Raw genomic sequence first — 16,501 nt, 5'->3', positions numbered from 1 at the left:
CCACAAATCCCTTATTATTTACCAAACACTAGTTAAATGATATATAGTTAGCCTGTTGGGTTGTACAGTATCCCTTTCAAAGAGGGTACACTCCCAATTCACACTAAGGGTATGTCTACACTAAAAACTCAAATTAACCTCTATTAGGTCATCTTACAGCCATCATAGGAGCACTTCCACTGACCTAAGAGGGGCAGTGTGGGGAGCTGTAAGCCGAGTCTCCCGGCTCTGCTGGCAGCTCCCTGCCAGGAGCCCAGCTGCCCCCACAGAATCCTGGTGGACTGTGCTCCCCCTCCATCTCCCCGTTAACCATTGGGAGTGGGGGAAGCCGCGCAGGGCTTCTCGTCTCCACGTTCCCCACTGGTGGGCAGGGGGACAGAGCTGCCCAGGGCTTCTTGCCCCCAGGAAGCGAGGTTCAGCTGCCCTGGCTTCTTGCCCCCACCCTTCACCAGGAAGCCTTGTAAATTGACAAGACAGCCAACATTCCCAGGTGGGGGGCTGGGAGGGAGCCTCCCAGGGCTTCTCACTTTCCCATTCCCCACCAGGAGCGGGGTCCAGCTGCCCGGGCTTCTTGCTCCGGTTGCGAGCCGAAAGGGATCCAGCCACCTGGACTTCTCACCCCAGCTCCCTGCCGAGAGCAGGATCTAGCTGCACACAGCTCCCTGCCTGGAGTGGGGTCCTGCTCTCCAGGGGCACCTGGGCTCTAGCTACCCGGCTTTATTGTCAATTTCACAGCTAACAGCTGACATAAGCAACAAAGCCGATGCAAGTAACACAGTATCTACACGTACGTGTAGCCCTAACTACACTGTCATACGCCCTATGCCTCTTATGGAGGTGGAGTTATTATACCAGTGTAGTAGGGCACTTACACTGGCGGGACAAGGCTATAGTGTAGACACTTACACAATTAGGTTGATGTAAGGCAGCTTACATTGACCTAACTGTGTAGTGTAGACCAGGCCTATATCTGAATGCAATGATTAGAATGCTAGTCAGCTTTGAAGAATATCCAGTTTTAAAGAGGCTATGGAGCAGTTAGTGTACCCTTTTTAAGCCAACACATTTGCATAGCCAGTTACTTTCCCCTTCACTACTTTGTGGGATCCACAGCCCAACTTTTTCAAAGTCCCCTGGCTGTTTTTTCCAAATAGCATTTTGTATGACACAGTATTTGATAACCTCACCACTTTCCAAAAGCTGGGACTGTTCTATAAGAGACATTTAAACTTTTTTTTTTTTAAAAAAGTATTTGCCTAGATCTTTATATTATACATTTGTTTGTAGTAGTGCCCACAGCGTGCTAGGTGCTTCCCATACAGAAAGCAAAAAGGCATGATCCCTGCTCAATGGAGCTCACAAACTAAGACAATTATGAGGCAGCATACACATAATAAGAATGGGCCATCATGGTGTTTGGCCAAAACTTTATAATCTTGTCAATTTAAGCCAGCAAGATTTCCAATAGGCAGTACAACAGAAATGGTTTTCAAGAGGGACTTATATGTGGAGAGGTTACGGGCCTTGTTGATGAGCTCAGAAAGCTCCACACTGATGGGAACTGTGGAAGAGAATACTGAGACATTTATGAAAGAAGCCAACAAGGAGACAAAATAAGGCAAAGCAGAAGGGATGCGGTTGGTGATGAAAACCAATGCAGGAATTTGAAAGTGGTGACAAGAAGCTTGGATATTGTTGACAGTGATGGAGACAAAGTGAATTGGAGAGGACTTGGGAGGGAAGATATGGAGTTCAATTTTATGGATGTTAAATTAGAACTGAAGATGAGACATTAAAGAGAAGATAAAAGTGAAAAGTGTAAAGCGAAGAGAATAAAGAAGAGGACAAATTCCTGGGGATATCCAGAGGGAAAGGAGAAGGAAAACCCATTGAAATAGATATTGAAAAAATGGTCAGAGAGGTAGGAAGAAAACTAGGAGAGGAGAGTATTTTGCAAACTCAGTGGAGGAAAAGATGTCAAGAAGGAAGATGATCAACAGTGCTGAAAAGAGCAGACAGGTCAAGGAGGATGGACAAAATGAAGGGCCTGAGATCTGAGCTGGAAGAGGTCATTAGAGATCTTACTGTGACTGGTTTCAGTAGACTGGAGAGGATTGAAGCTTGTTTGGAAATTGGAGGAGGATTCATAACAGCTATTGTAAATGACTATTCAATGAGTTTAGAGGTGAAAGGAAGGAAGGAAATGAGATCAAAGTAAGTTTTTGGGAAAGTTCAGAGCATACTTGTAAAGTGAGAGGAAGGAGTCAAAGGACAGTAAGAAGCATAGGTTCCCTCTATTTAATAAAAATCCCAGCAGCTGGTTGTTTCTCATAAACTTTCTAATGAGGTAGATGGATCAACTGGAACTAGTCAATTTTGAGATATGTCCAATACTTTAGCCAGGTACTTTCAAAGATACCTATTTTAGATATTCTAATACACTTGATATTTTAGCAGCTAAGCATAAATAAAAAATAATTTGTCTTAGTAGTTTGCTACGTCTCTTTGATTTTTAAAGGATGCCGATGATGGTATTATCTCTTTTGCTGCTTTATATGTGTTGGAGAAGGGATAGAATATGGAAGATAAATCCTGTTATCTAACTCTCTTGGCTCTTATACTCTGGGTACACTAAGTCTTATTGGTCAATCACCTTTCAAAATAAGATGCATGTTATAAAGTATTGATAAGATAAATATGTCCAGCTTGTGATAAATTTGAAAATGTCATAGCTTTCATTATTTACTTCTTAAAAGCCTCTTCAACATTCTATCTGTGACAGATTCCTGTAACATCCTGTAACCCATCCCATTATGTTAAGCATATTGGTCTTCAAAATCTGTGTGTTTTAATCTGTGTATTAATACCTATCAGGTTTATTATAGTCTCTCCCATTCCTGCAGAGACATCTTCTAGCGTCACAGTGTTGGTAACGCTGCAAAAGATCTTGATACGCATTCTCCTCGAGTTCCCAGGATGCATCTCTGTAAATATTGCAGACATGGATTAAAAAACATTTTAGTGCTATAATTTTAGCTTTATGTACTGAAATAACTTTATTTTCCTTTGCCATGCATTAAAATTGGAGCTCCCAAAGCATGTAAATATGATTGATAATAATGGCATAATTTGAGATAATGCAACCATTTAGCAGTGTAATAACAATAAGATAACAGGAGAGAAAGGACCTATTTGGATAAACAGTCCATCTTTATTCAAGACTGTCCTCTAAACTAAATCCGTAAGTGTTTTATATAGTTTGACGACTCTAGAGAAAATATCTGAATGTTTTCTTGATAAGATGTTGGAATAATCTATTAACCTTAAAGTTGGAACCTTTTGTTCCCAATGTCTATATTTTCCTTTCTGGGTTTATGTGGAAGAAATTCAGATACTATAGCAATAAGCAGCAGTAAAAAATAATAAAATAGATTAATCCATATATCCTAGGAAATCATCCTTAGGCACTACAAATACTTTTTCTCAATTCTGGAAGTAGAACTGACAATGTGTGTAGTAGTACTCTTAAGGGTTAATTAAGGGAGGAAGGGAGGAAAAAAAAGATGGAGAGAAGACCTCAGCAGATCCTAGAGAAAGAAATGAAGACAGCCAAGACTTGACTACAGTAGAAGCTCAGAGTTATAAGCACTTCAGGAATGGGGGTTGTTCATAACTCTAAATGTTTGTAATTCTGAACAAAACACTATAGTTGTTCTTTCAAAGTTTACAACTGAATATTGACTTAATACAGCTTTGAAACTTTACTATGCAGAAGAAAATGCCGATTTTAACCATCTTAATTTAAAAGAAACAAGCACAAAAATGGTTTCCTTACCTTGTCAAATAATTTTTTTAAACTCCCCCCCGCCTTTTTTTTTTTTTTTTTTTTTTTTAAAGTAGTTCATGTTTAACACAGTACTGTATTGTATTTGGTTTGTTTTTGTTTTGGTCTCGGCTGCTGCCTGATTGCGTACTTCCAGTTCCAAATGTGGTGTATGGCTGACTGATCCGTTCATAACTTTGGTGTTCAGACCTCTGAGGTTCTACTGTATAAAGGGGGTGATAGCACACGTTGGCCAGACAAAGAAAGTGAAGAAAATACAGTGTGGAGAGGATGAGAGAGCAGTTGCTGGGAAATGCACCTGCTTTCCCATATTAAATTAAACTGTCCATATTTTAAAAATACTCTGGCCATATTTAAAAATGAACTGTCCATATTTAAAAATACTAGAATTTTCAAAAATTCTAATACATTGCATTTATATATATATATAGAATATTATCTCTAAAATGCAGATTAATAGTAATATATCTCTATCCTACACTACCTATTTGCAGCCCCTCTGAATTTAGTATTCTGCAAATCTGAGGAACGTTCTGAAAAGAAGCAAATTGCACATAAGACAAAATAAACTGCTCTCATTGCCAGTAGAAACCCAGGAAATCCCAATGATAATTCAATTTTTAGTTATATTGCATAAACAAGTACATGGTTTTGGATTTGTTATCCTACTTAGAGTTGTATATAGAATATGGATTATTTGTGAAATTATTCTTAGTTACTTACTTTTCTGGAATGTGTATTCCCATTCTCAACATTTCATTCTGAAATTTGTCTTTATTATTGCATACTGTGCACCTAAAGAAAAATACCCCAGCACTCAGAGCTTGATACTGTATCAGAAAACAGAAAAGAAAATTAATTGAACTATTCACATTTACTCTGTTTCCATCCTTTTGTATCCAATAAGGTCATGGTACCCTGAAGATTGGACATTACACTCATGGATTCTTTTCTGGCACTGACTTGTTCATGCAAGGATCATCTTAGATTTATCACTTAGAAGCTAAAGGTGGCCTATTCTATCTTTTCACAAGGGAAATGGCTGATCCAGGGGCTGGGCTTGTAAGATCATCTCCAGGAGGAAAGCATGTGCTTTCCTTTCAATGACCTCCCGTCTCCCGCCCCCCAATTCACTCTGCATCTGAAGAGATTCCTACACCCATGTCGAGCCATGAGAATGAAGGAACAGAAGTAACTAAGGCCACATCACCCTTTTATGATATGGGCTCTGAATGTTCAGGACTGCAAGAGGACATTTGTGAAGTCCCAACAGACTTTCTTTCTATAGAAGCTTCCTGAAGACAATCTGAAGTGTGAAGATCTCAAAGAACATCTTTAAAAAGGAATCTTCCCAAACTTGCAGTCCCTAAGAGTATATTTTAAAAGTTGCTGGTCTGATAACATTGACAAACCAGTTAGTTTTTTCTCTGACCTGTAATCAACAGAATCTCTAGATGAAGAAGTTATAGTCTTATATTTTTGATGTGGCTTTATTACATTTATTGAATATTAAAATAAGAATGTAAACATTAATTTGTTCTTTATTCTAAGTAAAAACAAAATGTTGTGAGCATCACAGAATAAAAGGTTGTCTTACCTGCAAGCAGTCTCTATGAAACCAAGCATTTTTACAGCAAGGACTTTTCAGTATATTGTACATTGGAAAGTGCTCAACAAATTCCAAGCATATTGTGCACTGTGAAGAGCCTTTAGATTCATCAGATGGAAGTTTCTGAACTGGCCGGTGCTCCCAACAATATGACCTTAAATAGAAAATTAAAGCTCTGCTTAATGACACTAAACTTCAAAAACAATTAAACTATTGTTTTTAATACTAAAGAGAGTAACACTATACCCTGTACCATAACTGCAGACTTTACTAATTTTAATTTTTCACACATGTAGTTTAGAAATAAATCATTTTAGAACAGGTTAAAAACCATATATTCAATATACAAAAATGTTCACAAACAAATTAATATAAAATAGCAAGAAAACGGATTCGCTGATTCCCGATCAGTTGTTCAAAAAGATTACTAAAAACGCCAAAGCTTTTGTATTGGTCCAGCAAAGCATTTCTGGTCCTTAAAACAAAAAAGTGTCGCCTAATTAAAATAATGATACATTACTTTGGTGTGATCAGATTTTAATTTTTAAAATCTTTCAATAATTCCACAAAGCCTACACAACAGCCAAAGAAACTAAGATTTAATTGAGAGTTTGAAAAAGTATGTGTTAGATTGAGAAAATATCAGTAATTTAAAGTGAGGTTCTACTCTAAAAATAAACTTTGGGTTTATATTTATTGTATCTCACTGGTTCCATATAAAATGTGTTCAGTTTACAAGTTAAATTATTCTTCATCCCCCATTGCCAACCCTACAAACTCAACCTGGGATAAGAAGAATCAACAGTTCTTTTTAAGCTCACACATTATCAGCAGGAGCCTGGATACAACTGAACAGTAGATGTAGTTCCAGTGCAACCAAGGGGTGGGGGGCTTTTTGTTGCTGGGGCTTTTTTTGTGATGATGCACTGAAGGATAATTCAGCTTGACTTTCAGGTCCCAGGATGAATCTGAAGGACTGGCAGTTAGAAAAAGAATATTTTTCATTTGTAAATTGAGCAAATTTGATCTGGAGTCAAACAACAAAAATGGAATCATTATAATAATTACTTTTCAGAGTTTAAACCTGATACTTAAGCTGAAGTCCAACTTCACAATTTTATGTAGAACATTAAAATGTGTGCTAATATTAAGAGTTAACATTTAGTTGCATCCTAAAAATACTGAAAAACTATTTCACAAATATTATATGTATGCTGTAGTAATGGTATGGCTATCAGATGATCCATTCCCTGCTTCTTGGTTCAGACAGGAGCATTTCATCCCTCTCGGGCCCAAGTGGAAAATGTGAGAAAAATTTAACCAGAAGACAATATACCTCAAAATATGATTCTCTAAATTGTAAGAAAAATGGTAGATTTCTTTCTTCTATTAAATAGATAATTAGGAGGCCATTTATAATGCCCATACACGCTTCTTGTAGGAAAAAGAAGAGCAAGTGTATTTCAAAAAGGAGCACCTCTCATTCAGTAAGGAGTGTAATTATACCCGACAATAAAACACTTACCCAAAGTGTTCCATGAATTGGAAAATGCATTCTCTTTGAACCCCACAAGGGAAATGATAACTTCGTTTGCATTTGGGTGCTACACATCCAATCGAAGCACCTTTTTTCTTACAGATATTACATTTCTAAGAGAAAGTTTTAGAAATGAAAGCCCATTAAAACTTAAGTCCAATTAAAATTGCTGGAATTATAACATTAACAAAAGAAATCTGACATAAGGAGTATAGAAAAGGAAATGGTGCTATACTGAACTGTTCCAGAGGATAATCTAGCTAGACCGAATGTATCCGATGAAGTGAGCTGTAGCTCACGAAAGCTTATGCTCAAATAAATTTGTTAGTCTCTAAGGTGCCACAAGTACTCCTTTTCTTTTTGTGAATACAGACTAACACGGCTGCTACTCTGAAACCTAGCTACAATTGTAGCATTACTAATTCACTTCTGTTTTATGTACTTTTCAAAGACTTAAACTCTGACAAATAAGTTGGTATTCCGTATTTTAATCATGGTATCCAACGTTGGTGTACAAGTGCAGCCATTGTTAAAATATCAACAAAAATATACAAACAGTTTGGGGCTCAACAGATGCCATAGAGGCACTCTGGATATATTAGACAACCTGCTCTCTTAACTAGTTCCTGCTCAGCTATTTGAGTTAGACTTATCAAAAACGTTAAATGTTTTTGTTTCATCCTGAAAATGTAAGGGTCTACCCACACCATCTGTTTTATCAGTCCTTTGTGTTTTGTCCCAAAGACTCTGATTAATTTGACACCCAATCTGTTGGACAGGTGAAAATGAAATTTTCCTCATTGGGTTTTAATCACTGTCTCTTCTGTATCAAATATCAGCCAACTTCCATTGTCAATATTTACTATATATGTGTATACTGTGTGGATGGGTGTGTGTGTGTGAGTGTACGCACACACACACACACACACACACACACACTTGCCAATAGACACAATCATTTAAAAATAAGAATTCAGACTCTTGAAAGTAGGATATACCTGCCCATAAAATGAATCAAATATGACATATAGCACAGTAAGTACTTATGAAAAATGCAACGGTCAATATTTCCCATTTGTAAAGAAAAATAATTCTTTAATTTAAAAAAAAAAATTCTAAAGATTCATTACAAACCAGATTTGTTATTGAGTTTATAGTGCAAAAATGATGAAACAAAGATTAACAGTGATAATACTAGAGCTTAATTCTTACCAGTTTTGCAGCTCTGTTTACTTCTTTCCTAATGTCTTTGATTAAAAACCCATAAACTCCTTCATCTTCTTCACCCCTCTGCCAAATTCCACTTGACATCAACTATAAATACAGTTAAAATTAGTAAGAAATTCCAATACACTAAACCATTTTTAATCAACTTTAATGTCTAGGACTGAACTATAAGATCTGTTGGTACCAATATGGAAAACCCTAGTAGACTGATTTAACAAAATGTTTAAGACAGTGATATTCTTTTATTGCAGAGGCATAATAGTCTTTCCCTTCCTCCCAGCATACTGCTGCTAAGAAACTGCAGGAATCTATTTGACTAACTCCTAGGACCAAACTTAATATATTCTAGGGTCCAGGAGACAGTGGCTGAGGACCTTGCAGAACAAGCAACACTAATTTAGGAAAGTTTTAGAACACATGGATGTGCCCAGAATGAAAAAAGCAATCTTATCCTAGTCACTTTAAAAAAAAAAAAACTTCAGCAATTGACTAGTCTTCCACCTAAACAAGAAGAGCATTTTCACACACCAACTCACCAACCTAGCGAGGAGGGCTTTAAACAAGATGCAGGTGACTAAAACCCACAGGAGGTATATTAAAAAGGTGACCTAAACAGAGGGCTACATATTGGGGGGAGAGGAGTGGCAGGAAATGGAAAATTATAGTAGGATCACGGGAACAACAACAATAAGAGGGAAAACAGAAGGGAAATTTGCTCTACCTCTTAGATGTCTGTACACAAATACAAGTAGTATGGGACAAACAGGAAGAACTGGAAGTATTAGTCCATAAGATAAATTATGAATTAATTCGCTTTACAGAGATGTGATTGGATAAATCTCATGACTGTAATACTGGTATAGAGGGATATAGTTTTTCAGGGAACATGGACGGGGAAAAAGGTAGGAGATGCTGCATTATACATCAAAAATATGTACACTTGTTCTGAGGTCCAGAAAAAGGCGAAAGGGAAGCTAGTTGAAAGTCTCTGGGTAAATAAAGGGCGGGGGGGGGGGGAGAACAGGGGTGATCACAACCGATATTCTATAGATCACCAAATCAGGAGGAAGTTGTGAATGAGGCATTTCTAGAACAAACAACAGAAATATTCAAAACACAAGACCTGATAGTAATTGGGGACTTTAACTATGCAGACATCTCTTGGAAGAGTAATGCAGCAACACACAAAATGTCCAATAACTTCTTCAAATGTATTAATGACAATCTTTTGTTTCAGAAGTGAGAGGAAGTTACCAGGGGAGTACGTCATTTTAGACTTGATTATAACAGGATTATGAATCATAAGTTGAAAGCAATTTGGATTAAAGTGATCATGAAAAGCTAGGTTTCATTATTCTAAGGAAATGAAGGAGCAGGAGTAGGGTGAGCAGATAGCATGTGTGAAAAATCAGGACCAGTGGGGGGAGGGAGAAATAGTTGCCTATATAAAAGTCAAAGCCCCTAATATCGGGATATCTAGTCATTTTAAGCGTGAGCAAAAGAATAAGCACAATGGATTACAAAAAGGCAGACAAACTCAGAACTGGTAGTAAGGTCCCATGGGAAGAAGAGCTAAGGGAAAAAGGAATTCAGGAGAGCTGGCAATTTCTCAAAGAGACAATACTGGAGACACAAGCTAACCTGATGAGAAGGAAAAATAGAAGAATAAGAGGCCAATAGGGCTCTTTAATGACCTGAACATCAAAAAAGAATCAGACCAAAAGTAGAAACATGGACAAATTGCCAAGGATGAGTGTAAAAGATTAGCACAAGCATAAAGGGAGAGAATCAATAAGGATAAGGCACAAAATGAATAACACCTAGCAGTGATCATAAAAGGCAATAAGAAGAGATTCTATGTAAACACATTAGAAGCAAAAGAAAGAAAGAAAGGAGAGGGTTACTCACATTCTGCAAAAAGAAAAGGAGTACTCGTGGCACCTTCGAGACAAAAATTTATTTGAGCATAAGCTTTCATGAGCTACAGCTCACTTCATCGGATGCATTCTGCAGTAACTGAGATTCTTCAAGAATTGGAGATTTTTGGTAGCAGTGCCCATTTGGGCCGCACATGCAACCAAACTGTCCTCAGTTCCTTCTCTACTGCAGAGTCTATGTCTAAACTCCGAAGTAGAGGAGACAGGGCTGGTAGGGGAGCACCCAAAGGGACACGCATCTTGAAGAACTTGTTACTGCACAAGGTGAGTAACCCTCTCTTCTTCTTCGAGAAGTATCCCTATGGGGGCTCCACTTTAGGTGGCTGCAAAGCAGTGTCCCGTGTTGGGCGGATGGGGCTTCAGAGTTGGATTCTTTATTGATGATAATACAGTTAGTCCCAATAGCGCATCAGATGCCAAGTCTTGAGTGGCTGCATAATGCAGCTCTATAAATGTCTGTGATAAGAACATTGTTGAAGAAAGCTATAGAGTTCAAAAGTGAGATTGTAGAGTGTGTTCGAGTCTCTGGTGGGGGTTGAAAGTCTTGTTACTGACAGCAATAGTTAATACAATTAGAAATCCGTTTTGAGAGTCTTTGTTTAGATATGGATAAGCATTTATATCTCTCCACAATTGAAAGGAATAGTCTAGGTGATTTTCTGAAGGGTTTTGTCCTTTCCAGGTAGTAGGCTCCTAATGTCTAGTGTGTGGAACATTGCCTCCCTTTTATTCCTGTGTGGTTTGGGGAAGAACGATGGAAGATGAATAGGCTGATTCAAGTGGAAGGATGAAGATATTTTAGGTATAAACTTTGAGTGTGGTCTCAAAGTAACTTCATCTTTGAAGAAAACTGTAAAGGGGTGGGGGCTATTCCACGAGAGCTCCTATTTCCACCACTCTTTGCATGGATCTGATGGCCATGAGAAAGGCAGTCTTCGTAGAGAGATGTATGAGTGAACAGGTCACCATGGGCTCAAGTGGGGGACCAGTGAGGCATCTTAGATCTAAGTTAAGGTCCCAAGGTGGTGTAGCATCTCAAATTTATGGGTAGAGGTTCCAAATACTTCAAAGAAAACTTTTTGTTGTGGGATGCGTGAACACCTATTGATCTTATCGTGGAAGGCTGAAATTGCCATGAGATGTTCCCTCAGTGAACTTGATGATAGTCCTGATATTTTTAGTCCTAGGATATAGTCCAGAACCAACAGCAAGGGAGAGAATATAGCTGTGATGTATATATTGTCACACCAGATTCAGAATCTCTTTAATTTCTGAAGATAAGTATAACGTATGGTGGTTTTTCTGCTATTTAACAGTATCTTTTTCACGTCTTCAGAACAATTCATTCGACATCTTGGAACCATCAAAGAGCCATGATTTCACATAGAGAACTTCTAAATTTGGGCAGCAAATCTGGCCTGCATCCTGACACAGGAAGTGTGGAATGGGATGAAGAGTGACTGGTGGGCACATCGTCATTCATAAAAGGTAAGGGAATCATGTTTGTCTGGACCCATGTTGGGGATATCAAAATGATCATGGCCTTTTCTTCCTTTATTTTGTGTACTACTTTCAGTATTAATGAAAAAGAGGAAAGGAGTATAGAAGGAAAAGGCATCCCCCAGAAATTGATGATCCAGTCCTGCTCTTGAGCAGAATTGTGGCACTTGCTGTTCCTGGCCATGGCAGAAAGATCTATGCTTGGGAATCCCCAATGCCTGAATATTTTGTGTAGGACCATGGTATCTCGCTCCCACTCATGTTCTTGTGAGAATTTCCTGCTGAGCATGTCCTGCTGTCATGTTGGAGGAAGACGGGGAGAGCATCTGCGGCCCAAATGGGCACTGCTATCAAAAATATCTGATCCTAGGCGCAGGGATGCAGACACACTCAAGTGGAGCACCGGTAGGGACACTATTCGAAGAAGACGTGTAGGTTCATACTTAGCAGGGAAGGAGAGCTAATAACAGATGACATCAAGAAGGCTGAGGTGTTTAATGCCCATTTTGCATCAGTCTTCACTAAAAAGGTTAATGGTGATGAGATACTTAACCCAATTAATATTAACAACAAGGAGGAAAGAACACAAGCCAGAATAGGAAAAGAAAAGGTTAAAGAATATTTAGAGAAGTTAGATGTAGCCAAGTCGGCTGGCCATGATGAAATGCACCCTAGTTACTTAAGGAACTAGCTGAAACAATCTTGGAACCATTAGTGATTATCTTGGAGAACTCATGGAGGATAGGTGAGGTCTCAGAGGACTTGAGAAAAGCAATCATAGTACCAATCTTTAAAAATGTGAACAAAGAGAACCTGGGGAATTCTAAATCACAGCCTAACTTTGATACCTGGAAAGATATTGGAACAAATTATTAAACAATCAATAGGTAAGCACCTAGAGGATAATAGGGTTAAAATGAATAGCAAGCATGGATTTGTCAAGAACAGATCATGCCAAACAAACCTAATTTTCTTCTTTGAGAGTGTTATTTGGCCTAGTGGATAGGGGGAAGCAGTAGATGTGAGATATAGATATAGATATATGATTTTATTAAAGCTTTTTACGCAAAGCCACATGACAAATAAGCAAATTGGGAAAATATGGTCTGGATTAAGCTTCTGTTAGGTAAATCCATAACTGACTGAAAGACCATACTGAAAGGGTAGTTATCAATGATTTGCTGTCAAACTGGGAAGGTATATCTAATGGAGTCCCACGGGGTGTGCTCTAGATCTGGTACTATTCAATATTTTAATTAATGACTTGGAATAATGGAGAGAAGACAATGCTTATAAATTCTGTGAATGACATCAAGCTGGAAGCAGCTGCTAGCACTTGAGCATAGGTTTAGAATTCAAAATGACTGTGATCAATTGAAGAATTGGTCTGAAATCAACAAGATGAAATTCAAGAAAGAAAAGTGCAAAATACTACCCTTAAAAATTAAAAAAATGTCAAATGCACAAACTACAAAATGGGGAATAACAGACAGGATGGTAGTACTGTTGAAAAGGATTATGGGGTTACAGTGGATCATAAAACGAATGAGTCAACAGTGATGCAGTTGTGAAAAAGACGAATATTTTGAAGTGTATTAACAAAAGAGTTATATGTAAGACACAGGAGGAAACTGTTCTGCTCTATTCGGTATTGGCAAGACCTCAGCTGGAGTACTGTGTCCAGTTTTGGTCACCACACTTTAAGAAAGATGTGGACAAATTGGAGAAAGTCCAGAGGAGAGCAACAAAAATTGGTCAGGTTTTCCAAACATTTTTTATCAGGAGGAAAGGTTAAACAAACTTGACAAGTTTAGTCTTGAGAGAAGATTTAGGGGAGAACCTGATGTCAGTCTTGAAATATGTTAAAGGCTATTATAAAGAGGACAGCGATCAATTGTTCTCCATGTCCTCTGAAGGTAGGACAAGCAATGGGCTTAATCTTCAGCAAGGGAGATTTAGGTTAGATAGTAGGAAAAGCTTTCTAACTATAAAAATAATTAAGTACTGAAATATGAAGGGAGTTTGTGGACTCTCCAACACTGGAGCTTTTTAAGAACAAGTTGAACAAATGCCTGTCTGGGATGGTGGTCTAGGTTTACTAGGTTTACATCCTACTTCAGTGTAGGGAGCTGGACTAGATGACCTCTCGAGGTTTCTTCCAGGCCTACATTTCTATGAGTTCTTAACAAAAACCCAGATTACAATTTATTTGAAAGCACAAGGAAAAGGTGAATCTACTGAGTAATGTCAACAAGGATTTTAGAAACAGATCATACCAAAATAAGCTGATGGCCCTTTGATATTGTTACATATTGAGTAGACAAGCTAAGTATTCAAGACATTTTATTTGTATTTTAGCAAGGCTTTTTTACACATTACCAGACTGGAAGCTCATTAAAGAAATTGGAAGAGTATTGTCTGAATAATAAAATAAAACAGTAAAAATTCATCAGAATAACTTGGAACTCTTGTTCGACAGGTGGGAAATGAGATAATACAAAAGTGTACAATGAACTATGTTGAGAAAAAAACACCAGGAACACAAATGTGATAGTTATCTGTAAAAATCATAAAGACAGATTTTTATGAAATATCTGAAACTGTGATAATAGAAAAAAGTATCAAGGAAATAATTTCACCTTATGTCCTTTTTGTTTCTTAAGGAGCCTATAGCTCTTAGGGCATCCACAGGACTTAAGTAAAAACCACAATTAGTTTAAAGACATTAACACAGTGATGGGCAACCTGAGGCCCACTAGGGCAATCTGATTGCGGGCCACAATACATTTTGTTGAAGTTGATCCCCCGCAGGTCCCAGTGGCCAGTTTGCTGTTCCCGGCCAATGGGAGCTGTGGGAAGCGGCAGCCAGCATGTCCCTGAGAACCACAATCACTGGGAGCTGCGGGGGGGCCATGCCTGCGGACAGTCAATGTCAGCAAACGTCTCGCGGCCTGCAATCAGATTACCCTGATGGACCACTTGAAGCCTGCGGGCCACAGGTTGCCCATCACTGCACTAACATGACTCATGTGGATAATTCACTATGCAGCAACGATAGGCTATGTTTTGTGTTATCTCCTCAGAAGCACACAGAATTGAAGGTGCTCCCCAGAGCAAGAAGATGAATGGCCAAAATGGCCCCTGCAGTAAAGAAGCTGTAACTTTCAGTAGCATTACCCAACTGGCTTTGCAGCCCAGAATCTCTGAAGCACTTAGTGCTACAAACATGCCCCTTCCCACTCTCCACACAGAGATCTGTGAAAGGGGACTGCATAAGGCCTCTTACATCAGCCCTATGCTGATTCTGCATAAGGAAATTCTCCCATAGCCTACTGTGGCCTCCTTACATGGCCAAAGCAGTGTATAGGGGCTTCAGTGAGAGCCAGAATCTATCCCAGTACCTTAAAAGTAATCTACAAAGAAAAACTATGGGCTTTCACCTTTTTGCATCTTCATAAGATGTAATAGCAGCCTGCAACCATGTGCACACACACAAGTGTGTGTACATTTAGTAGTTTATTTCCCCCCAGATTTTTATGTTGGAACTTCAGGTCTTGTCTGCCCAGGAAACCTGATGACAACTAAAGAATTAGTAAAACAATAATACCTTAAGAAAGAGCAAAAGAAATTTTAGTGGGACTGTTTAAAATTTTGATTTTTTGTTTAACTTTTTAACTTCAATGATGATTAAATTTATTTTAGAAACAGGATATCTTTGTTAAAGGTTCAAAACCCAACCCATTCTATCAATGCAATTAAAGGAGACATCTATGAGTTCCTCCAGCAAGAACAGGGAACACTAGACTTGATATTCCTAATACTTCTATATTAAAAAACAAACAGAAAAATAGATGTAAGACTTTCAGGTTTTATTTATACATAGAGAACAAACAGGGTATCCCACCAGCTTTTAAAAAACATTTGCAGATCATCTTTAAGCCTCGAGTTAAACAATCATCCTGGTCCCTTCTGACCTTAAAGTCTATGAGTCTAATAAAGTCTAAATGAAATATTAATTCTGGAAAGTAACAATTGTAGCTGACGTTGTCACAGCGAAAAACATTAAACATCTAGTTAGCTTGTATCCATAGCTGTTCTCAGTTTAAGTTTTATTATTAAAATGGCTGCGTTACTGGAGCTGTGACCTGATAAGACTCGCACTTAATAAGCTGAAACAAAGACTGTTTTTCCTAGTGCAGAGGTTCTCAACCTTCATTGCAGCGCGACCCCTTCGGACAACAAAAATTACTACACAACCCCACTACCAAAGCCTGAGCCCACCCAAGCCCCACTGCCCTGGGCAGGGGGAGGCAAAGCGAAAGTCCCAGCACCCAGGGCTGAAACCCTTGGGCTTCGGCCCCGGGTGGAGGGGCTCAGGCTTTGTCGGTGAGGCTCAGGCTTCAAGCCAGCTGTAATGTAGTATCTGGACTTGATATTTCTGATATTTCTACGTTAAACAAACAGAAAAATAAATATAAGACTTTCAGGCTTTATTTATATAGCGAGAACAAACAGGGTACCCCATCAGCTAACGCCAGCGCTGGTGACTCCATTACAATGGGGTCCTGACCCACAGTTTGAGAACCGCTGCTAGTGCTATAATGAAGCCAGATAATGCAGAGTGAGGAACACCACATAGCAAATGAATAATTACATGTATGCTGCTAAAAACAGAATTATACTGAAAGGGGTAGGGGAAATATTTTAATGAAGGCTTGAGTTCTTAGATCCTAAAATTCTGAAACTAAATCTTCATTTAAATGAAGAGTCAGATGGGATAAAATGGATCCATTACCACCAATTTTTAAAAACGCTTTCAAGTTTTTCAGAGTGGTAGCCGTGTTAGT

At 38.5% G+C, this 16,501-nt stretch overlaps 1 protein-coding gene across 7 annotated transcripts in view; it reads right to left on the bottom strand.

Moving 5' to 3' along the window:
- Positions 1-16,501, bottom strand: part of G2E3 (G2/M-phase specific E3 ubiquitin protein ligase) — a 52,725-nt gene that overhangs the window by 18,169 nt on the left and 18,055 nt on the right. For 2 of the 7 annotated variants that reach the window (XM_038406382.2, XM_038406383.2), the window contains exons 5-9: positions 8,203-8,304; positions 6,979-7,103; positions 5,442-5,607; positions 4,568-4,674; positions 2,868-2,984 (exon numbers count right to left, since the gene is read on the bottom strand). In XM_038406382.2, coding sequence (XP_038262310.1) covers positions 2,868-2,984; positions 4,568-4,674; positions 5,442-5,607; positions 6,979-7,103; positions 8,203-8,304 — 617 coding nt within the window. The remainder of the gene's footprint in view (positions 1-2,867; positions 2,985-4,567; positions 4,675-5,441; positions 5,608-6,978; positions 7,104-8,202; positions 8,305-16,501) is intronic. The other 5 variants (XM_038406386.2, XM_038406384.2, XM_043516380.1 and 2 more) reach the window with 3 other exon arrangements.

Source organism: Dermochelys coriacea, chromosome 6, assembly GCF_009764565.3.
Source record: "Dermochelys coriacea isolate rDerCor1 chromosome 6, rDerCor1.pri.v4, whole genome shotgun sequence".
NCBI lineage: Eukaryota > Metazoa > Chordata > Testudines > Dermochelyidae > Dermochelys > Dermochelys coriacea.
Note: the sequence above shows the minus strand (reverse complement) of the source record. Positions and strands in the feature narration are given on the sequence as shown.